This window comes from Neolamprologus multifasciatus, chromosome 5 (genome assembly GCF_963576455.1).
Source record: "Neolamprologus multifasciatus chromosome 5, fNeoMul1.2, whole genome shotgun sequence".
In the NCBI taxonomy this organism is placed as follows: Eukaryota; Metazoa; Chordata; class Actinopteri; order Cichliformes; family Cichlidae; genus Neolamprologus; species Neolamprologus multifasciatus.
The window spans coordinates 31,405,386-31,428,638 of NC_140443.1; the positions used below are offsets into that span (position 1 = coordinate 31,405,386).

The 23,253-nt window shown below is 41.1% G+C and overlaps 2 protein-coding genes across 5 annotated transcripts in view; one reads left to right on the forward strand and one right to left on the reverse strand.

Annotated features, from left to right (window-relative positions):
* Positions 1-5,173, reverse strand: part of shq1 (SHQ1, H/ACA ribonucleoprotein assembly factor) — a 47,761-nt gene extending 42,588 nt beyond the window's left edge. For 2 of the 4 annotated variants that reach the window (XM_085158416.1, XM_085158419.1), the window contains exons 1-2: positions 2,758-2,933; positions 2,559-2,623 (exon numbers count right to left, since the gene is read on the reverse strand). In XM_085158416.1, the coding sequence (XP_085014542.1) occupies positions 2,559-2,623; positions 2,758-2,933 (241 nt within the window). Of the gene's footprint in view, positions 1-2,558; positions 2,624-2,757; positions 2,934-3,825; positions 3,917-5,065 lie in introns of those variants that run through there. The other 2 variants (XM_085158418.1, XM_085158417.1) reach the window with 2 other exon arrangements.
* gxylt2 (glucoside xylosyltransferase 2) lies at positions 4,847-21,303 on the forward strand. The gene is made up of 7 exons (XM_085158420.1): positions 4,847-5,297; positions 13,346-13,544; positions 14,539-14,670; positions 16,760-17,011; positions 17,341-17,464; positions 18,308-18,480; positions 20,102-21,303. The coding sequence occupies exons 1-7, from the start codon at positions 5,011-5,013 to the stop codon at positions 20,276-20,278; spliced, it is 1,344 nt and encodes a 447-aa protein (XP_085014546.1). The 5' UTR covers positions 4,847-5,010; the 3' UTR covers positions 20,279-21,303.
* The last annotated feature ends 1,950 nt before the right edge of the window (positions 21,304-23,253 follow it).

Here is a 23,253-nt window from a genome sequence, read left to right on the forward strand (position 1 = left end):
TGACAGAAGGGTCAAACGATGTGACAAAAAACCCTCAAGTGCGCTCACACTCTGAAGCAGAAACAAAGAAATCACATCACATCCTGAATTAACAAAAGACGTCGTGTTACCAACTGTCTCCAATAAAAAAAATCGTAAGACCACTACTTCTGTGTCAAGCTGACCTTGTTGAATGAAAAGCTCCATACTGCCTTATTCTGTCTCCACGTTATCTTTCAGATACATCACACATTTTCTGAGAGTTATCTTTTGTACACGACGTTCTGAATGTATTCTGTGACCATGGCAGACAGATAGCTTGTGACAACAAATATTCTACGGTTACAATCCCTCTTTGTCAGAAACATGCAGACTGCTGTCATGCTGTCTGTACTTTTGTCTAACCCCTTTGCAAAGGTAAACAAAACTCACACAGACAACCAGGATGTGTGCACCTCAATTTATTTCAGATTTCCACAAGTCTTGATTAGGGTCTAATGCTCTGTAAAGCCAGTAAATGCAAAGAAAGCATGGCTGTAGTAAACTATGTACATACATAATACAGTCTACAACCTTAGCATTTACCAAAAGTACCACTTGTAAGTTGTGTTCACATAGACACCTCAAACAGACATTTCATAGCATGCTGCTGCCACATTTTTGCTTTGACATTTCATTCCCCCATGGTGAATATCTTAAAGGTACAGTAAGTTTTCTTTGGTTTTTTATACATTGATTCGTGCATTATTACATCTTCCAGCAAACTGATGCCTTCTAATAAATTTAGAAAGAATCCATAAAGCTAACGTGTTAATCGCATTTTATGTATGTGGCTATACACTGGCCACAGTCATAGTATGACTCAGAAGTTATTTGTGATCTTTAAATGAAAAGTATCCATTTCAAGCTATACATGACCATTTAACATCTATCTGTGCATATTTTCATCATCTCTTTCTCATCATGTCTCTCTCATTCATCTCTACCACAGCCTCTTCCTCCTCACCTCAAGCCTCATGTCCTGAACGGAAGTCGGGCTGAAAAACACAAAACCGTGCTTATGTATTCCCAATATTATTGCAGTTTTGCGATCAGCTGAGCGCACCATCCGCTCCGAGCTCCCTGACCTGCACTCAATCTACAGCAGGCGGTGCTGGACCAAGGCCAGGAAGATCGTGAAGGACCTCAGTCATCCCAACAACGGACTCTTCTCTCTGTTGAGGTCAGGAAAGCGATTCCGCTCCTTGAAGACCAACACAGAGAGACTGAGGAGGAGCTTCTTCCCGCAGGCGATATGGTCTCTCAATCACACCACCGCACAGTACTGACCCACACATATGGTTCGTACACACACACTGGACATTCTGGACATTGTTTTCACTTCATCACTTAAATCACTTTAAGCATATTTGCACTGCACAAGACACTTAATGTGGATTACACAACACTAGACATTATATTTCTTCATTTCCATTTAATACTTGTACAGCTGCTGTTATTGTGTGTGTGAATATATATATATATATATATATATATATATATATATATATATATATATATATATATATATATATATATTTCTCATACATTCTTATATATTTCTATACTGTGTATTGTGTATTTTGTTGCACAGTTATTTTATTTTCAACTTTAATTTATATATTTTATCTTATTCTTTCCCAGTTAAATTTACCCTTCATTCTAATTTGTGTTGTACAGTTATTTCATTTTTAACTTAAATTTTTATATTTTATTTTATTCCTTCCTAGTTAAATTTACCCTTTTTAATTTTCATATTTATTTCCTATCTTATTCATAGCCTTTTCTTTTTTCTTTAGGTCACGAGCAGTTGTGTAAGCATTTCACTGCATATCGTACTGTGTATGTGACAAATAAAATTTGAATTTGTTTTTTTTATCGTCAGCAGATTAGACGTGCGACCCTCCTGTCTCCAGACAGCTGACAACGAGCCGGCTAAACAACAACAGCTGGTTATGAGCTAACATCATCTCAGCTAAACTTGGAAAGCAGTTAATTGGTCACAAATAAAATCTGCAGCCTGACAAAGCACCCAAACACACAGCCAGGCTCCTACAAAAAGAAAAACGGGGCCATACAACAAGTGAATATGTGCAACGGGACAGTGACAGGTTCTCCCAAGTACTTGAAACACTCTGTGTATCCCTCCACACAGGGACACTGTGTTTCATACCAGAGGTCTTGTGTCTGAATCGTCATTCAGTCTACGAAGCCTCCTCGCAGCTCCTATTCAGTTTCTGGATTATTGGAAATTATGGTATAATTCAGTGGTTAATATCATCAGATTAGATGTTTGATACTGAAAAGAAATGTTGCATGTTTTTTTTTTTTAACAAGAAGCTTTTTTTTAAACAATGGAAAAGACAACAGTTGCTTTTTCCCCCTCTTGCCTCATCAAGTGCTGATATTTTATTCATTGCAGAGTGAGAGACATTCACAAGCAGGAACTTTACAAAGGGGGAGGTGGTCCTCTGGTACCCAATTAAAGCACCCAAGCAAGCTTTTGATTTGCGTCATGCTGTTAATGCCGTGCGACCTACCTTTATCTATGTCAAACTTTGCCTTTTCCCTTCCATCCTCTATAATTCTTCCAGGAAGAGTTAGCCTGAAAATCAAATATTACATCCCTTTTAAGTTCAACATTGCGATTAAAAAAACAAACAAACATTCTGAAGATTAATTTAGGCCCGGTGTAGGTGGTGCCATTTGAAACAATTAACTGCACATTGCTTAACTCACCTCAGAAAGTAGGGCTTTGCAAAAAACTTTAAATCTGTTCCATCAATGTAAAGGTCAAAGTCTGACGTTCTGGTGTAGGGCACACGGATGCTGAGGATCAGGTGGTCAGGCTCTTGGCTCAGGTCAAACGCAGGCGTTATCATCTTGAATGATGATGTAATACTGCTCTGTAGCATAAATTACAGAAATGACATAAGCGTCAATTTCACTGTATAGGAATGCATGCCCGACCGTGTTAACACGGGGCAGCTGATTATAGCATGCCACCTGGTGGATAACTCTATTAAATGTTGCTGACCACGTGACCAGACCACGTACGTCCCACTGACAGTGAAAACTGTCAACACAGGTCACGTCAAACATAACGGGCAGCTTCTTGTATCTTTAGTAACTTACAAAAGGGGTCTTTATGGTGGCTTAATGCTAGCTTTTAAGTCCTCCTTCATGTTTTCGGTCGCCTAGACGCAGTATCACACCAAACTACGTTAAAGAAATCTGGACATTTAAACTGGTACTGCTTTTTGTCAAACACGTGAGATCTCTCAATTTTGCCTTATCATGTTCTTGAAGCTGCAACGAAAAACTTGTCTCCGGTGTGACAGCTGAAATTCATTTCTTAATAATCTGTAAGCAATTCATTAACGTAACATTACCGCAGTCTAAGAGCGAAATACGAATTGGGTATGTACATACACAGTGCATAAACAATAAACATTTTTTTATTCAAAAACTTGTTGTTTATTAGCTTTCTAACAGCCCGAATTTAACCTCACACCATAACAATTACGCGACATTAAGTGCTAGTCAATGAGGCGAGTGCGGTGTTGATAACCTTTATGCCAAACAATTTTGACAAATTTTTAAACGAAGTTCCGCTCGTGGTTAGCATGCTACTAGCCTGTATAGCAAGCTAACACATGTCTGGGGCTGATGTAGCACGCAGTAGTACTAGCCGCTACAACACGACTTTTAATCTGCTGTATTTATTGAAAACTGACTGGCGAATACGTTCAAGTAAATCGCTGAAACAACGCATGTTGAAAAAAGTTAACACGCAGCCACACTCACCCCAAATACTGTGACTTATCCCAAAAAGCAGTGCTGGCTGCTCTTTGATGTGGCGTCCATCTTTTACCGTAATACAGAGTTGAAAACGGCAGTTAAAAAGTGCTGATTTAAAAAAATCATTACTGTCAACAATTGAAATGAAAAATCTAAGGTTTTGTCAGAAGATGACATAATAATCAATTTATTTAAAATCATTTATAACTTATATATTAGTAGATATATGCTGAAATTGGGGACAATGAAGACATTTAGCCACCCTTGATACTTTAATTAATATTATTATTTCAAATATTAAAATAAATAAATAAATAATAATAATAATAATAATAATAATAATAATAATAATAATAATAATAATAATAATAATTTAACTGCTTAAGTGACGCACATGTTTATCTATTTTTCATTCCCTTAATTTTGGACATGATGAAAGCACCTCCACTGTAGGTGGTGTGACACAAAGAGAAACACTCCCTTGTCAATGCAAACTTATTATTCTAGCAGATCATTTTTGTTTGTCCTCTTCTATCCCCAGTCATCTGAAGCACTTTTAGCTAAGCGTGGTTTTAAATACAGGATCTGTGAAACCCAAAGTCAGAGCTGATTTAACTTTCATTAATGGTTTTACATTAAATGTCTATGTAAAATAAATACATAAATAAGGAACACAAAGACAGGGATTCTGCCGATCATACACAAGAAAGAAAGCACCACGAATATTTACATTGAATATTTAACCCTCAGTTCTAGTGTAGCACCGCGAGTTAAATTCGCTGAAAATTCGCATCCCCTGAATGAAATTACTCCCATGGCCAAATCAGCAGCTAGTCTGACACCATCGTTAATCTATTGCATTCATTAAGATTTAAGCATAAGCATAAGCATTGCCTCAGGAAGGTAAGCTGTGGCGTAATAAAACAGACAGACATTTCAGATACTTTAGGTCTGGTCGAAATATCGTGTGGCGCTATTACTTCAATCATTACGGCAAGGCTGGGGAAGCCACGCCTCCGCCGTATAATCCTCTATGGACGATGAGAAGCAGCACTCCGCTCTCCATCATCATCTGCGGAAAAATGCGAGCGGGGAGCGGTAAGAAAATGTCAGCTCGCGCTGCCCTCCCTCCGCCGCAGACATGAGCGCAGTCCCGACCGCCTCTTCCAACCGCAACAAGTTGCTCTCACCATGCGGATCCACTGCAAAGTAGTTGTGATCGCCGTGTGTTTTGGAGTTTTCTTACTTTTGTACTTTTTGGGGGGCAACGCCGCGGATGATCCGCTGTTGAAAGAAGTTGGAGAGGAGCCGGAGGAGGACAGCAGCTCTTCCCAGTCGCCCTCCCAGCTCGAGCACAATGTTGTTGCAAAGTTTCCGAGGAAATCGCCCGCAGGAGTCGGCGTGCGTCCGGAAGAGCCTCTTAAGGGACGAAAACAGGGGAGACCAATTAGTAGAGGGGCCAGCGTGAATGTAAAGAGGTGAGGAGTGAGGGGGGTGGGGGGTGTTTCCGTTTAAGAGCCGATTTCCTCAAGGCTCTCCCTAAATGAACGTCTCCGCTTTCTCATCCCCATCTTTCCTAGCCTCGGGGAAGTTTCAAAGTGAGGGTGTCGGGTTATAATCGTGCTTTGAGTGAGCCTTATCCTCATCTATCAAACTGCCTACGTTGTGCTCAAGGACGCAGGCTTCACAAAAGCCAGATCTTTTAAAGGACACCCCATCATGCATCTGCTGGGCTGCTTTAATGTTCTCTTTTTTCGCTGTTGCAGACACGAGTTTCTAAAGTATGTGGCTGAAATATGGCCAGAGAGCTTGACTGATGTGGTTAGGTGGAAGTGTTTTCAAAGAGGAGATCAAACACAAAGCACAACAGGGTGATGAACTGTCACGTGAGCTCAACATCTCGATCATTTGTGCCTTATTATGTGTGAAAGCGGCGCATGGTCTCAGTCCTCTGTTGGTGTTAAATGGGGTAAAAGGTCACCTTGAAAGACACAAAGTGCACTTCATAAAGGCTTCTACTGTGTACGGAGCAGCCTGGGCTCCCATTTGGTTTCACTTGAACATGAGTCAGACATTATGGGAAGTAGTCTGCTAGAACTATTTACAGAAAAGCTTATCAGGTGTGATTTTTATTTTCGTTTGTTACAAAGAAGCTGCCACAAAGACAGATGACCTGAATAAATCAGCACCGTGGCAGTATCTCAGATATCGTCAGCTGCTATTTGTGTTTAAGATTGAGGGCATGTTGTCTTCCAGCTTTCTAATTTCAGCCTTGCATTTCCTCCTGTCTTGCATGCCAGCTGTGCCATAATGGCCACTATGTGACTGTGGAGATTACCCACGCCGGCAGGTTGCTGTAATATGTATTCCACTCCATAGCCGTACTCAAGGTTGGGGACACTGTTCGGCAGATAAAAGCCATCAAGGCGTTACGCCGTGAAAGGACCTTTGCGTCTTTGCAGAAACCACGCTCCTCCATGTGTGCTGCACGCTGATAAGGAAGATGGGGTGGAAGGGGTCACCGGTGGCCATTAAACAAACACGAACAGGTTGGAAAATGCTCAAGACTGACTGCTGCGATTAGGGGAAGAGCACTGAGCATCTTTGCCAGAACCTCTAAAAAACAACTTTGTTTTGTCTCATTGCTCAAGCTGAGAGTATCGGGCCAGAGGACTGGGAACATTTGGGAGTAGTTTTCAGGTCTGCAGACGCACTTTGCAGACTGTAAAGCTCTGATAGAGAATCATAACGACACAAACGGAGAGTTAAGTTAACACTCTCTTTTATTACAACTGTCTGTTCAATCCATGCTTCATAACTTGTATCTCTCCCTTTGTTTGCGAATCTGAAGCGCTGAACAGATTTCCTGTGCAGCTTTCTTATTAGACAAACATGCCTTTTTTTTTTCCCTAATCATATAATTTCCTCTTGACACATCACACCGTTTCCTGTGGCCAAAAATAGCGAAGAACGTCCTCTATGTCGTCCCAACCCACACGTACTGGAGGCTATAATGCGTTGTTGTCTTTATCACTTCAAACGCCCAACGCTTGCGAGGTCCACACGCCCAAAATGTGAAGTGTTTTTCCTTTTTTTACGATTTTTAAACAGAGCGTGATTGGTTAATGTGCCCCCCGCCCTCAGCTTAATTAAAAACAGAATTAGGGTTTAGTTCCAGGCTCTGTGACTCACGATCCTTACCTGTAACTTTCCCGTTCCTTCACTCTGACGTCTTCATTACTTTCAGTGTGTGTTCCAGATGCTTTGTTGCACTGCGTTAAAGCGTGAATCTGCAGGGTGAGACTGGTGTTGATACTCTGTGTCGAAACAAATCCCCTGCCCTGTCACTTCAGATATAGCTAAGCAGCATTCTTCCCAGTAAAGAAGTCACTGCCTCGCGGTGGCATTATGCATAGCTATAAAAATGTCATCTTGCATGACTGAGCACTCACTCAGCTCGGAGAGGTTTTTGAAATCTCCCTGCTTGCCTGTGCAGCCCGACGTGGCTGGAGAGGGTGCTTGTGTTTTGCCTCTCTTTTAGTTTGGCTAACTCACTTTTAAATTGCCAGTAAATGAGTCATTCTGAGGCAGAAAGATAGCGTGGGGCTGGGTAAAATCCCTCATCTGTAAAGAGCTGGGTTTGAAAGTCATAGCTTTGAACTTGACAACAACGACAAAAATAAAGATAATAAATGATTAATAATAGAAGCATTTACTGAGCACTAAGCTGATTCATTGATCAGCCAAGCCGCGAAAACTTTGATCTACTGGGATGAGTAGGACTCAGAGATGCCAGATGTTTGCTTTGTACTCGTTTCTGGCAGTTTGACATTATAGGGAAAAAAATCTTTTAAACTTTTGGACAACTCAATAAAGCTATTTGAAGATGTCCCTGTGGGCTCAGGGAGGTGCTGATTGGTGTATTCAACTCATTTTTGGAAGTTTTCTTGCGCACATTCCAGCTTTCGCAGAAAGTCCTTTATCTTTTAACGTCAACTCCGCATTTGCATTTATTTTCATGACTGACTATGCTGTTAATCGCATTTACGCATGCCAAAGTTAGAAAAACTTTCACTTCATTTCTAAAGTGTCTTTGAGCTGCAATGGTGTATGATACACAGGCAGTCATGGCATAGGAACTCACCATGCTGGTGTTTGATGGTTGTTATCACTGTAAAAGAGGTGTTTGCGTGGTGCTTTTTTGGTTCTTATATACCATTGGTTTCTCTTACTGGTAAAAGTTCATATATGCTTAAAGATCTGGGATGTTCTGATATGAGATGGAGATACCTACTGTAAACATCTCACCAAACACGCATTTGCTAAACTCTCCACTAACATCCATCAGCCGTATCACTCTGCTGAAGGAAGCAGCAGCATACCCATGACATATCTATCACTACCACCTCATCTCATGAAGCTATAGGCCAGGGACAAGATGTGTATTTCCAATGTTTAGAATGTCAAAACTTTGAAAAATCAATTTAAAAGTGCAGTGTGGAAAATCTCCATAGATTACAGAGCGTAGTCGTAGCTACAGTAGGATCAGCATTACTCTTTAGTGAGCCCTTTTAGTCTGGAGGAGGTAAAAGGAGTCGAGGAGTCAGTGAAGCTCGCTTCTGTGCACTGACAGATATACTGATGTTGAGGATATCCTCAACGTTTTCTGTCAGTAAGCGCTGGTGTTTTTGTCAGTGTTAGCTGCTGTTAGCTGGCGTTAGCGGGTTTAACATTGCTGGACTTGGAAGCTTCAAGAACTCACACAGTATGAGAATGTAATCAAACAGTTGTAATCAAGCTGTTTTTGTTATTTAGCCGACTTAACGTCAGCTGCTCGGAGATGGCAAGGTCACATGTCACATCTGCTGACAATAACTGTCACAATATCGTGAATAAATAAGAATGTTGCATGTAGGCGCGTATAGAAAACATGATTAGGCAGAATGGCAGTGTACTTTTAGTACCAGTCCAAAGCAGAGATAAATGGAGAGGGTTGTGTCATGTGATTCATAAAATATGAAGAAGACGATTCAGTATGGCATGAAATAAGCGACTTACTGTTTACAGACATCAATCCGAGGGCCATTTTCCCATAGACATTTATAGGACCCCAAGTTCTTTTGCAACCATCTTTTGCAACCATCTTGCCATTTTGGTTATTAGACATTTGTAAGGTGGCTTCAGTTTTCAGACCCAGAAGCCGTTTCCTTCTTTTTAACCGTCTATGTGTGGGAATCAAGTTGGACCACTGTCCCAATGTCCCACTTTTTAAAAAAAAATCTATTAGAAATGTCCATATTTAGTACCAGTGCATCCTACTGCTGTATAATACTTTGATTTGCATTTAATATGTAGAGAACTTGGTCAAGGTTTGTGGTGGACACAGAAAAGAGGATATGATAATGGCAGCAGTGCGTGCCTGCCGCTCTCTGTTCAGGTTTCTTTGCATCGGCCTCTCTGATGAATCTCTTACTGGGTTTTAGAGTTTGTGAAAGTGAATATCTCCGGCCTGAGTCAGCGCGTTTTGGTCGTTTAAGAACTGCGCTGACACGTTTAATGTTTATTTTAGCACGGTCTGCTCAGCATGCTGATGAATGCAAATGTTCTGAGAGGGCAGCTGAAATGAACACATAAAACCAGATTCTTTTGGCAGCTGCGTCGGTGATCGTTCATGAGTGGTCACATGCGATCTGAGGTTTTCTTCTGTTTTCTCTTGTGCCCCAGCTGAATAAAATTCAAGCAAAGAATCCAGCGGATCAGCCCCGAGAAGTAGCTCTGGCACTCTCTGTCGTATAGTCTCAACTTTAATCAGCTGAATTCTGTTTAACCGCTTTGAGACGGGCTTCTTCAAACCAATGTGAACACATCGGTCAGAAGTCCAGAACAGAGTTACATTCGGATTAATTAAATGTCTTCAAGGTGTTCTCTGGGACAGGCTTTACTCTGCGCTTGTACATTTTTCTTTTATCTGTAGAGGTGCTGCCTTTTTCCTCTCCTTGCATGCTGTGAAAGGGTCGGTGGTGGTGCTTCTGTAGGCGAAGGGTTCCTCTTGTGCCTGCTATGCAGCTGATAAGGAATTCAAGTCCTTTTGTACCTCGTCTGTGCTTTTTGACTGCTTCCAGATGTGAGGAGCGGTGCCATGACACAAACCATTATGTGAGCAGCCCATGCTTAATGTGGCAAACACATTATTTATGTATTTTTTATGTCGTTTTTTTTTTGTCTTTGTCATTCAGGTTTATGCAAAAAAGCCTTTATTTATTTTGCATGACTAAGTGCAACGTGATTGCATCCTTGCAGGGGATAGGGAATGCATTTTTCTGTGGGGAAATGGGTTGTGTGTTCAACAACCTTGACAGAACATCAGCCCCTGAAGCGTGGCGGACAGATTTCTCAGCACCTTCTCGTTCATCCTAATCTGCAGTTCATCATTGTCCCGCACCCATGCAGAAAACGAAGTGTCACGCTTGAGGACTGCCCTGCAACCCACCTGTCGAGTTTCACTCTTCTCCCTTCCTATCCATTTTATGCTAGGTTCCCGCTTGTTTCAGACGCAGAGGAAATGCATGTCTTCTACAACTGTCTTCTCCTTTTTGCCTTCCCCAGCTCTCCTCCTCAAAGAAAAAAAAAGCAAAAAAAGCTATATGTTGAAACAAAAGGTTCTTTGTTCTTTTTTGGTGCCAAGCTTTTTCCTCTTTGGCTATGTCGACATTCATGTTGAAGGTATTGTTATCACAAGCGGCCCCATGTAGTGCTTACACAGAAGAAAAATAGATGATGTTGACCTTAACTTTAGGCTGCCCCATCACATAAATGTTTCCCTATCATAGAGCGGGCTAGGCCGCGCTGCTCTGCAGAGAGAGCGCTTAAACCCGATAAAGAACCCCCTTCCCTTTGAACATGGAAGAGCAAAGTCCAGTGGGAACTCGCAGAGGTAGACGTGTGTGAAGGTGTTTGTTAAATGATATACTGAGGCGCACATGTAACATGACTGAGAAAAATAGTTGACCTTTCATTTCAATAGGAGGATAGCTGCTTGTTATTTTTTTAAATTCTTCACTTCCTCCTGTTGTCATCCATATAAATCCCAAATGATGTTTTTGTTGTTGAAGTAAGAAGCCGGTACTATTAATACTGACATCCATACAAGTGGCAAAAAGAGCTTAAGGCTGAATGCATTTGTTTTTTAACAGATATAATTATTCCCAGTGTGGACTCCTGGAAAGGTTGTGCCATTGTTTTAACACACATCTGAATGTTTGCTCCCAGCAAGCTGTCAAAACTTGTGCTTTTATAGAGGCGCTCACCGCGCTATGTATTTGATTAGCAGCACCTGCTAATCAAATGTAAACAACTCCGATGTAAGCAGTGAGGGTATACTTAGTTTTCTTTATAACAGGACTACACAGTACATCTTTTGAAAACGCTGTTTTTCACTTGACTGTGGGTCTCTCAAAATTTCTTCCAAGTTTTTTTTTGGTGTGGTTTGTGTGCAGCTAGCTTGGTAGCCGTTGAGTGTGGTAGAAAATAAACGGTAATATCTTCAGTAAAAACCTTTAGCTGAATAAATAAATGACAGAATGAATCTAAAAATCTCAAATTGGGTTGATATTTTACATATGCAGTGTTTTGTTGTTGTTGGTTTTTTTTAATTAGTTTTTTTCTATAACATAAAGGACATTTTTAAATAGTGTGGCTAAATCAAACTGCTGAAGCAGCCGTCATGCTAAACACTGGAGCTAAGAGGAGGTCACGCTAAAGCTCGAGGTTAGCATTTTATTTCTGGCATTTGCATACTTTCATTGAAAATTTAACATTTTTACTTTAATTTATATAGCACCAAATCACAACGTTTGCTTTAAGGCATAAATGTGAATATTATCTTGCTGAACAAAAACCTAGCATCAAATTGTCTTGGTGATGAACTATGTTCCAGCAGTACAATTACGTAGGGTTTATAAGGTTAAAAAACTTAGAATTATCTTAATAATTATTATCTATTTATTCACTTATGGGCTTCCCCACCAAGTAAAAAGTTAAAGGGGTCGTGCTTAAGTATCATATTATTTTGGGGTATTTTTGTAAATGGTGTTCATGGGGATATATGTGTAGTTATAACCAAAAGCCATCAGTTTATGTTGGCTTACAAGAAATATAAATATAGGTGTCAGCTTTCCAAAGACCATATGGGTTGGAGCTCTTGTGGAAGTCTGAAATTATGGCGTCCGTTTCAGTAATTTCATTTTTCTGTGTATGTTTCGGTTCCACTGTGCTGTGGTCCATCTGTTGAGCACAAATTGCTCTTCACAAGCTCTGCAGCTTGCAGGCCAATTTGCAGGCGATGAGTGAGGGGAACAAGGTTTGTGATTGTCAGCACATACACCCCCACCCCGCCCAAACGTGTGGCCTTGGCCCATTGAAATCTAAAACGGACAGCTAGGTGGAGGAAAAACTCGACATCCGGCACATCTTTTGTTGCAATTACTGCCAGCTTTTGATCTCGATATAGTAATTTCATTATACTGAGGTGTTATTGTTTTTCTTTTATACAAGACTGTCTCAGAGTGACGCTGAAAAACTAGTTCATGCATTTATTACTTCCAGGCTGGACTACTGCAATTCATTATTATCAGGATGTCCAAAAAACTCACTGAAAAGCCTTCAGCTAATCCAAAATGCTGCAGCAAGAGTACTGACAGGGACTAGAAAGAGAGAGCATATTTCTCCTGTTTTGGCTTCCCTTCATTGGCTTCCTGTTAAATCCAGAATTGAATTCAAAATCCTGCTCCTCACATACAAGGTCTTAAATAATCAGGCCCCATCTTATCTTAATGACCTTGTAGTACCATATCACCCTATTAGAGCACTTCGCTCTCGCTCTGCAGGCCTACTTGTTGTTCCTAGAGTATTTAAAAGTAGAATGGGAGGGAGAGCCTTCAGTTTTCAGGCCCCTCTTCTGTGGAACCAGCTTCCAGTTTGGATTCGGGAGACAGACACTATCTCTACTTTTAAGATTAGGCTTAAAACTTTCCTTTTTGCTAAAGCATATAGTTAGGGCTGGACCAGGTGACCCTGAATCCTCCCTTAGTTATGCTGCAATAGATGTAGGCTGCCGGGGGATTCCCATGATGCATTGAGTTTTTCCTTTCCAGTCACCTTTCTCACTCACTATGTATTAACAGACCTCTCTGTATTGAATCGTATCTGTTATTAATCTCTGTCTCTCTTCCACAGCATGTCTTTATCCTGTCTTCCTTCTCTCACCCCAACCGGTCACAGCAGATGGCCGCCCCTCCCTGAGCCTGGTTCTGCCGGAGGTTTCTTCCTGTTAAAAGGGAGTTTTTCCTTCCCACTGTCGCCAAAGTGCTTGCTCATAGGGGGTCATATGATTGTTGGGCTTTTCTCTGTATCTATGAAGCGCCTTGAGGCGACATTTGTTGTGATTTGGCGCTATATAAATAAAATTGAATTGAATTGAATTGAATTGACTGCCAGTGCTTCATCTTCTACATTTACTCTTTTCTAGTAAACCACGGAGTAATGTAGCCCGACCCGTAACCAGGCGCACCAAGGCGGAGGACGTCATGCATTTGGCTGTGGTGGCTTGTGGGAACCGTCTGGACGAGACCCTCACCATGGTAAAATCAGCCCTCCTGTTCAGCTTAAAGAAGATCAAGTTTCACATTTTTGCTGAGGACCCCTTGGCCCTGCAGTTTAAAGAAAGGGTAAGAACCCCGTAATGTGTTTTGAGCCAAAAACCTGTATTTTCAATGCACCTTGCTGTCTGCTTTGCTGTTCAGGATCTTACTCTGATTTGTGAGTTACCACAGCACATGTTAAACACTCCTCCTTTCTTTGTAATAGATGACACCGAGATCACAGCAGTTCTAACTCGGAGCCTCTCTTACTCACTCTTGTACCCTTTTATCTCAAGGCCGGGGCGTAATATATCACCGAGACACGCTGCGTTATTCCGCCTCCCCCGCCTCAAAGTCACCTTTGCAGAGGTGCGTTGGCGTGACTTTGATTAGTTCCACTGATACTGTAACTAACAGCCTTTTAACATTGCTTCAATTGATGGGCCACAAATATCAGCAGAAGTACCTTTTAAACAGCTTTGAATCTTAATCCTAAAAGCCCCGTGAGCCAGCGTTCCTGTGTGCGGTGAATCACTGCCATGTGTTGAAAATTCTCATGAGGGGGGAGTCGTGGTAGCTGAGGCCTGTAATAATGTGACACATATGCCAGGTTTGAGCAGAAAGGAGCCACAGGAAAGGTTAGTCTCACCTCCCTTGATCTCTTATCCTCCTCCTGCTTGTGGCGCTCTCTCTGTCTCGCTCGCTCTTCTCAGGGCCAAACTGTTGAACTGGTGATTATGGAGAGATTTAACGCCTAACTGGTCGGATAACGCGAGCTTCAGCGAACCTCGCCATGCTTTAAGATGGTGCCTTCCCTTGTTTAGATGATTGCGTTTTAATAAAATAGCAGCTGGCTGCTGCACGCGTACCGAAAAGAGCCAATCAGCAGCCGGAGACGTGACTTCATTGTTTGAAATGGCCACCTGCACAAGCTGATAAGTCTGTGAAAAGAGCGAAAGGGAGATTAGCTTTCAGTCTAATTGTTGTTTATCCTGACTCTTTCTCACGCAGCCTGCCTTACTCAAAGTCAGTTAGACCCCTTTTTTTTGGCATAACACACCGCATGTTGCTTTACTTTCAGCTGAACCAGTGGCCTCGCTCTGTCGCAGCCAAGTTCCAGTACAGAATCTACTCCATCTCCTTCTCGGTGGGAAACGCTGACGAGTGGAAGAAGCTCTTCAAGCCCTGCGCTGCTCAGAGACTCTTCCTCCCCGTAAGCCTGCCACACTTATCTCACCTAATATCCCCACCATGCTTAATGTCATTAGCCGGTGTTAAGAAAAAAATGTTAATCCATCTTTTTTCTACTTAAACAATCTTATTATCCTCTTCACTGGATGATTACAGCTAGATACTGGCTTGTTTATTGATGATTTCATACCTTCTCAGCAGCAATTATGTAACAAATAAGAATTCCCCAGAGAACAAATCCAGTAATTCCATCAAGTGAGACTCATACCCGCCTATTGATTTCCTTTTTCTGACACGGTTCATTGCAGTAACAGCCAGCGTTCTTACCATGTAATGAACATGTGGCAGATCAATAGGTGGGTTTTTTTTCTCTTGCTGCAAGGCAATCAATAGACATTCACTATTCACTTTATTAGGCTTTATTTTCAGGCGTAACTTACCATATCTGGACTTCACCCGCCAACGCTGTATAATCCTCTAGTAGGTTTTGCTGGAACACACAGCAAACTGTACTATTTGTCAATTAATTGTGCTCAAAAGTACAGTGGCCCTGAGAGGTCAAATGCATTAAAACAAATAGAAAAGGCTGCAAAAAAGGACTCAAAAGCACATTGGAAGTTCAATATAAAAACCTCACAATTGAAGCAATTTTGGCATGTGAAGGATGGCACTGTGACGTGCTTAGAATAAGCAGTGGACTCACTGATATTGTTGGGGAGAAAAAGATGCGTTTTTTCAGCATCTTTCTCTTTATTGACATTTTCTTAAGTTGCAGTCCGTTTGACCGCTCAGGGTCGCCGTGCAAAAAGGTTCAAAAGGCAGCAACATAAAAAACATTGTTGAGAGCTCTGGTTCAAGTCTAACCACAACTACAGCATCCTCTTTAAGCACATGTGTCAGTCAAAGCAGCTACATATCTTTACCAGTATCCAAATGGGTGAGGTATTTAAAGGAAAAAACATATTTACAGTTTCTCTCCGTATATGAACAGCAGGTTCTGTGTTTTGTTTCATTTATCCTTCCATGTATGTTTGTACAGATTGGATTGGTGCTGGTTAATTGTTTTTCCAAGTAGCGTTGTTTGACTTCGTAAAGTCACGCAACATTCCTGTAGCAGTGTAATGAAACCCAGATTTCCTCTTGAAGAACTAAAACTTGTGCACTGCATCCTCCACTTTGTTCTTTAGCGTTCTTCCTCTGCATCTTCCTGTCAGCTGAGCCAGGAAAAAATAAAGCAGTAGCCTGTGTTGCTGCTACAGAACAGATACTACAGTATGTTTTGAAGGAAATAGCTAGCTTCACGTGTTGGTTGGGATAGTTGGGGTTCATTAATACTGACATTCATTTATATGTGCTTTGCCGTCTGATGATACTGCCTAAGAGAAGCCTGTATAATGTAAACAGAAGTGGTCCTAGCACAGAACCCTGTGGTACTCCATATTTAACTTCAGTGTTTGAAGAGGACTCTCCATTTACATAAACAAATTGGAGACTATTAGATATACATGATACAAACCACTGCACCGGAGTACCTGTAAGGACCCGAAGTCTTTTTGCAACCGCTCTAACAGTAACTTTCCTCCAGCCCAACTGGACAAACGAACAAACTGTATTATTGTAGGGTCTGTAACTTAAAATATAAAGTGCTTTGAGGCAACTGCTGTTAGCATTTGGTACTATATAAATAAAATTGAATTGAATTTGGGGGTTAATTTTCCCTGTATTCTTTTTTTAGTACATATTGATAATGTGTGGCATAAACCAGCGGTCCTCAACCCCCGGGCCACGGACCGGTACGGGTCCATGAGTCGTTTGGTACTGGGCCGTGAGAGTTGAGGCTCAGGTGTGACATTTATGGTTTTCAGGGTTTTTATCAGTTTTTATTGTTATTTTTCATCGTTTTTATCGTTAACTCGGTTACCCTGGGTCTTTTTCCGTGTGTTATGAATAAATCTTTTTTGGGGGTACTGGTTTTATTTTGTTGTATTTATCCGCGACACCTTAAAGGCCGGTCCGTGAAAATATTGTCGGACATAAACTGGTCCGTTGGCGCAAAAAAGGTTGGACCGCTGGCATAAATATTGTATTCACGTCTAAAATTGTACTTCCAGGTCATCTTGAAGGACGTGGACTCTTTACTCTACGTGGACACTGATGTGCTGTTTCTGCGCCCTATGGATGATATCTGGAATCTACTGAAGTCCTTCAACAGGACGCAGCTGGCAGCGATGGCCCCAGAGCACGAGGTACCCAAGATTGGCTGGTACAGCCGGTTTGCCCGTCACCCTTTCTACGGAGTCACGGGCGTCAACTCTGGTGTCATGCTGATGAATCTCACACGGATCCGCAGCACGCTGTTCAAAGTAAGGTCAAAACAGTACTATTTCCCCACACTCTGATCGGTAGAAAGCTAAAGTGGGCTGCAATTTCCTATTTGCATTCTGAAGGGCTGTTTCCTTGAGCTCAAGTGACAGGCAGAGTGCTATGAGTGGGCTGTGATTAAAGCTTTCCAGATTACCATGACAGCATCACAGTCTTCTGCCCTCAGAACTCAATTTAACAGCTCTAATACTGGCAGCAGATTGCACATGGAAGCGGGAATGTAAATGTGCTCCGCCTTTGATGATTTTTTTATTTATTTTTTGTTAATGCTCCTCTTAAGCTGTTCTTTTTATTAATCCTTGTATTTCAGAACAGCATGATCCCTACTGGCCTGTCTTGGGAGGATCTTCTTCATCCACTCTACCAGAAATACAAGAACCATATCACCTGGGGAGATCAGGACCTCCTCAATATCATCTTCCACTACAACCCAGGTACAAGCTCTTTTTTCAAGTGTGTGTGTGTGTGTGTGTGTGTGTGTGTGTGTGTGTGTTTGTCTGTATACATAAGAAATGCATTAATTGCACTATGTTACGTTATGTTTAAGGCCTAATCCAAACTGCTTATCCATGCATATGAGTGCACTTTGAAATACCAGTCTGCAGACAGCCCAAACCACAGCTTCTCACCATCAACATGTTTCCAAAAATTGCATCTTATTTTCACTTTTGCTAAAGTCTGCTTCATGAATCTGGCTGTGTAAACACCAAGGCTGTGGCTGCAGGCGAAAGCAGACTGAGATCCAGCTGCAGTCGCCAGATGTAGGCATCAAATGCTCAGAGCCGTCAACAGAGCTGGCATCATTCGCATTTGCTCAGAGCCAAATGGAGTGTTTTGTTTTTGTATATTAAGCGCTTTGTGTTCTCTGCTGTCTGAGTATATTCATATATTCATGTTGGTCCATCAGCGTTTGTCTGATCTGTGTTTTTCTTGGTGAGGAAACTTTTTCTCCTGGTAGTAGCGTACATATCAATCAAGGACCTCATGTTCCTTAAGCTAATGCACCACTATTGAGGGTTCAGAACAAATAAGTTAATCAATATTTGTGTTTCTTTTTCTATTGATCTTTATCATGCAATTCAATGATCAGCTCCTCTATTACAGCAGAAGCAGGTTTCTTGTTCTCTGTGCTGACATTAAAACGATCTATTTTCCCAACTCTGTTTATTCTATAATCTTCTGGTATGTCTGGATGCATATTTAGTTTCCCCGTCAAGAAACACATTGATGCAATTGCCTGATAAAAAATGAAACCATTTCATCGTTCCCCCCTCCAGAGCGTCTCTTCATCTTTCCATGCCAGTGGAACTACAGACCTGACCACTGTATGTACGGTAGTAACTGCAAAGGGGCTGAAGAGGAAGGCGTGTCCATCCTCCATGGCAACCGTGGCGTATATCATGATGACAAGCAGCCAGCGTTTAAAGTAGTCTATGATGCAATCCATAATGTGAGTATCCCAGGAGGATCTGAAAGTTATGTGTGAATTATGCTTCTTACATTTATCCCTACGCCACAACCTCTTACGTAACGTTTATAATCAGTTCAGTTTTGTGCCAAATCGCAACAGCAGTTGCCTCAAGGTGCTTTATATTGTACGGTAAACACCCTACAATAATACAAAGAAAACCAGAAAAATAAAAAAACAACAATCAACAACAACAACAATGACCCACTGTGAGCAAGAGCTTTAGCAACAGTGGGAAGAAAAAACTCCCTTTTAACAGGAAGACACCTCCAGCAGAATTTGGCTAAGGGAGAAGCGGCCATCTGCCGCGCCCGGTTGGGGTGAGGGGAGGAAGATGGAATAAAGACACACCGTGGAAGAGAGCCAGAGATGATTAATAACTAATAAATAACTGATAACTAATAAAATAATTAATGGTAGGTCTTTTTTAGCAGTCTTGTAGGACTGGGACATGTTGATGTTTTGAAGGAACCTGACGTGCACCTCCTGAGAAATGCAGCTACACATCAGGTTGTAGCATACCACAATGGTTTGAATATCATGGAAGGTTGCGGTGCGGGGATTGAAAGGAGTTTCCAGTTACTAGTTAGTTAGGATGTTGATTTCACACATATAAAATCAAGCTTTACTGACTCAGTATGGCAGTGATGCACAGTTGGAACACTACTACTGGACATAGTGAATCGCAGGGCTAACACATAGACACAGACAACCATTCGCACTCACATTTACACCTTTGGGCAATTTACACTTTCCAATTAACCTATCCCCACTAACTACATGTCTTTGGACTGTGGGAGGAAGCCAGAGTACCAGGAAAGAACCCATGCAAACTCCACCCCGGCCTGATGGTGGAATTGAACTCAGGACCTTCTTGCTGTGAGGCAACGGTGCAGGCAATCAGCTGACCTCATTTTTGGGGCAAATAATGTTGCTGAATCTGATCAAGTGAAGCAATGATAGGTCATAGCACTTCCACCACAGGCTCATGTGGTAGTTGTTGGAAAATACCTCAAATTCAGTGGAGCAAAACACACATTCAGGTAGATGCACTTGCTCAGTACAAATTTCCATTGTGCTACAATAAGGCCTGAAAGCTGTAGCATAGCTTGGCGTCACGATTGGAGGAATACTTGCTTAGCTCTGATAAAGCTGCTAAAATACAGAGTGGAAGTCATGCAAATGAAAATGTGTCCCAACAAGGTACTAAAGGAGCAATCCTACATATAAGTGTACGTAGACCTGTTTCTGTAGCAGCATTGTTTAGCTCAGAAAAAAAGAACAGCTATGACTATTTATTTTGTGATTTCAAATTCTCTCCCCTTGCACTCATGAAACAATCTGGGTCAGTTTAAAATTAGAATTTGTTTTCTCCGGCAGCAGAGTCGGTTCCCCCCCTGCTCTGCTGAGATAAGCCTCTTAAAGACGAGCGGGGTCGTAATTTATGATTAATACCGAGGCTCGCCCCACCCCTGCCAACCGAATGCGTAAATATCATTTAGCCTGTGATATGTTCTAGATCAAACCAAAACAAAACAAAACGCACAAACGCACAAAACTTTGGGTTTGAAACTGACATGGGCCGATGTCTCCGTCTCTGCAGTTTCCCTTTGAGGACAACATGTTCCAGTCGCTCTTCTACCCCATCCAGACCAAGTTCCTGGACACGGTCAACACGCTCTGTGGTCGGATTCCCCAAGTCTTCCTCAAGCAGATCGAAAAGACAATGAGGAAGGTGTTTGAGGACAAAGTGGTCCGCCAGGTCAGGCCACATAAATAACTGATGGAGAAAGTGGGTGTCCCTGTGGATTCTCAGATCAAACTGGTGGCTCTGCATTTGCAGTGTTCAGCGCATGACACTTTCTGGAATAAGGGTCTCATGAACATTATGAGCCCCTGGTGATGAGTAATCACCCTATGCATACAGTGCTGGTCAGTGACGTCGCCGAATAGGTTTGCCTTATAACCGTCTTTATTTTGACATCGCAAGTGATGTAACGTATAAGAATGTTGGAAAACTAGAAAGTATCAGCTCATCTCAAGTGTGTAAGAAAAATTTAAGCTGTTTTTTCTCAAGATTTGTACAAAGGTGTCTTGTCTTTTTTTACTTTTCCTCTCAAGCATTTGAAGTACTCCTCCTAACCATTAGGGAGATGTGTATGTGCTACACAGAGTCAACGTTGGACAGCTTTACTACCTTGAAGTAGTAGATTTATAAACCACTCCTCTAAAATTGTGAATGTTTTATTAGCAAATAACTTGAAGTGTGAATGTGTGTATTTGAGTTTGTGGTCTGTTTTGCAGTTGCCAAATGCCGCTGACAGTATTACACACAGCACAGCAGAAGAAATGTAGACTTTTGTGTTGAATACTGAATGTCACAATGCACTTTGACATTAGGACTGGAAGGTTGTTGTTGTTGCACATATGTCTCCATTAGATACAACACGACTCGACTGAAATCAAAACCAAAAGTGCTAGATTTTGAAAAAAAGGAAGGAAAAAAAAAGGTGTCAAACCACAGCAGATGATGTACCGTATAAATATTCATGTCTGACGTTTTTTTTTTTCCTGGCAGAAGAAAATAAGTGCTGTAGATTTGTGTGTTTGAGAGAGTCTCCGAGCCTGTAATCTGATGTGTGGTGTACGTACCATGTGATCAATGGTGAACGCATGGGCTGTATATTTTAAAGTTGCTTTTAAAGGGGTATAAAGAGCCAAATGTATCAAATCATTCAACCTGGAAACTGAAAATAGCTGTACACTCAGCGTGTGTTTCTTAATAAAACAATGCAATGTCCTGAGTTTACCGTAGTCTCATTTATGCTCATATAGTCTTGGTGAAAAGAACGTACCACATCTGTCAGTTCTGAGGTTTTACACATCACAACATCATAAAAGAAAAAAGTATCTAATTCTGAGCAGGTCTTAAAGTAAGGACAGGAACATGTGACACATCACTGTGTTGTTTATTTAACAAAAATGAAGCCAAAAGGCAGAAGCCGTGTGTGAAAAATTGAGTAGCAGTAATAACTTCCTGTGCGACTCCGACATCGTTGTGGAGGACTTATGGCCCAGTTTTCATTACAGCGTTGCTTCAGTTCATTGAGGTTTGCACACTTCTGTTAATTTCAGTACGTTTCAGGTCTGAACTTTGACTTGGCCATTAAAACACCTTGATTCTTTTCTCTTTCAGCCATTCTCTGATCCAGTTTGGGCTAAGCTTTAGTTGTTGGAGATGGTCTTGACTCTGTAATACTTCGGTATGCAGAGGAGTTCACAGTCTGCTCAATGACTGGGACTTCAAAACAACCCCAAATCATCACCCCTCCACCAACATGCTTGAGAGCTGGTATTAGGTGCTTTGTTTGGTGTTTGCTGTACCTTGTGGTCAAAAATCTCCACTTTGGTCTCATCTGTCTAAGAGACAGTGTTCAAGAAGTCTTATAGTTTGTTCAGATACAATCTTCCAAACATCAGCTGTGCTGCCTTGTTTTTCTTTGGGTTTTTTTTTATTGAGAGGAGACTTTCTCCTGCCAATCATTCCAAACAAACTCATTGCAGAACAATTAGAAAAAAACTAAACAAGTGTCTTTTTCTAATTGTACTGCAATGAGCTTTAGTATTTAACATGCTAACTGAGGCCTGTAGAGATACAGCTTGGGGTTTTTTTTTAACTTCCTCCAAGTATTGCACATTCAGTTTTGGGGTGAATTTGGGATGTGCACTTAGTGGAAGACTGTTAGCTGTAATGAATGTTTTCCACTGGTAAATAATCTTTCTTACAATTATTTGTAAATGGCCCCTTCCAAGACTGATGGAGAGCACCAATTACTACTATAAGAACATTGCTGATCTCAGACCAGCAAACTGCCAAAACTTTTATAGAGGTTCTCACTGTTGCTGATGATCAATGATCAAATGCATTTCATTAGCAGCACCTGGCCACTAGAAAGCAGTAAGGGTGTCCTTAGTTTTTATACAGTTAATAACATGTTTTGTTAATAACACGGTATAATAATATGTCATGTGTTGTTGTTCATCTCATTTTAAGACCTATTAAAGACCAGGTAGTTTTAATTATGTCCTAATACAAATGTTTGTTGTTGCTTTTTTGTGTGTGTTTGTTTGTTTTCACCATGACTGCATAATAATCAATTGTGTTTTAATATGTTTGAAACAATAAACGGGGATGACAGAGAGAGTACAGACAATGGTTACTGAAGATTTGTTTCAACAAGATCAGTAAGTATCTGATGTCAGTATATTTTGATCCAAATATGATTTGAAAAGTGAAGCTAACACTCACCTAACTCTCTATCGTGTGTGTCAAACTCAAAGCCCGGGGACCTTTTGACCCACTTATCAGGGCTCCAGAAACCTGGAAAAAGTAGATTGTGGTTTGTTGCTTATCATGTGCCTTTTTTCACACTTGAAGGCTATATAGAATATGTAAACAAGCGTCTACACGATGAAATATCTTTTTTCTTTTCCTTTTTAAAGGGCAGTTTCTCTTAAGATTTGACATGCCATGTCTGGGCCCTTAACAAATATGTAAAGAAATAAAGATTGATTATTTTGTATTTACATGAGGATATATTTCTTTACCTCCCATACTTTGTAAATGGTAACTGGTATTCTTGAATAAATCATATAATGGTAAGCAATATGTTGAAAATTATTTACAGAGGCCATTGTGTGCATAGACCAATTGGATGTAGGAAGAATATATGAGACAATAAACAATATTATCAA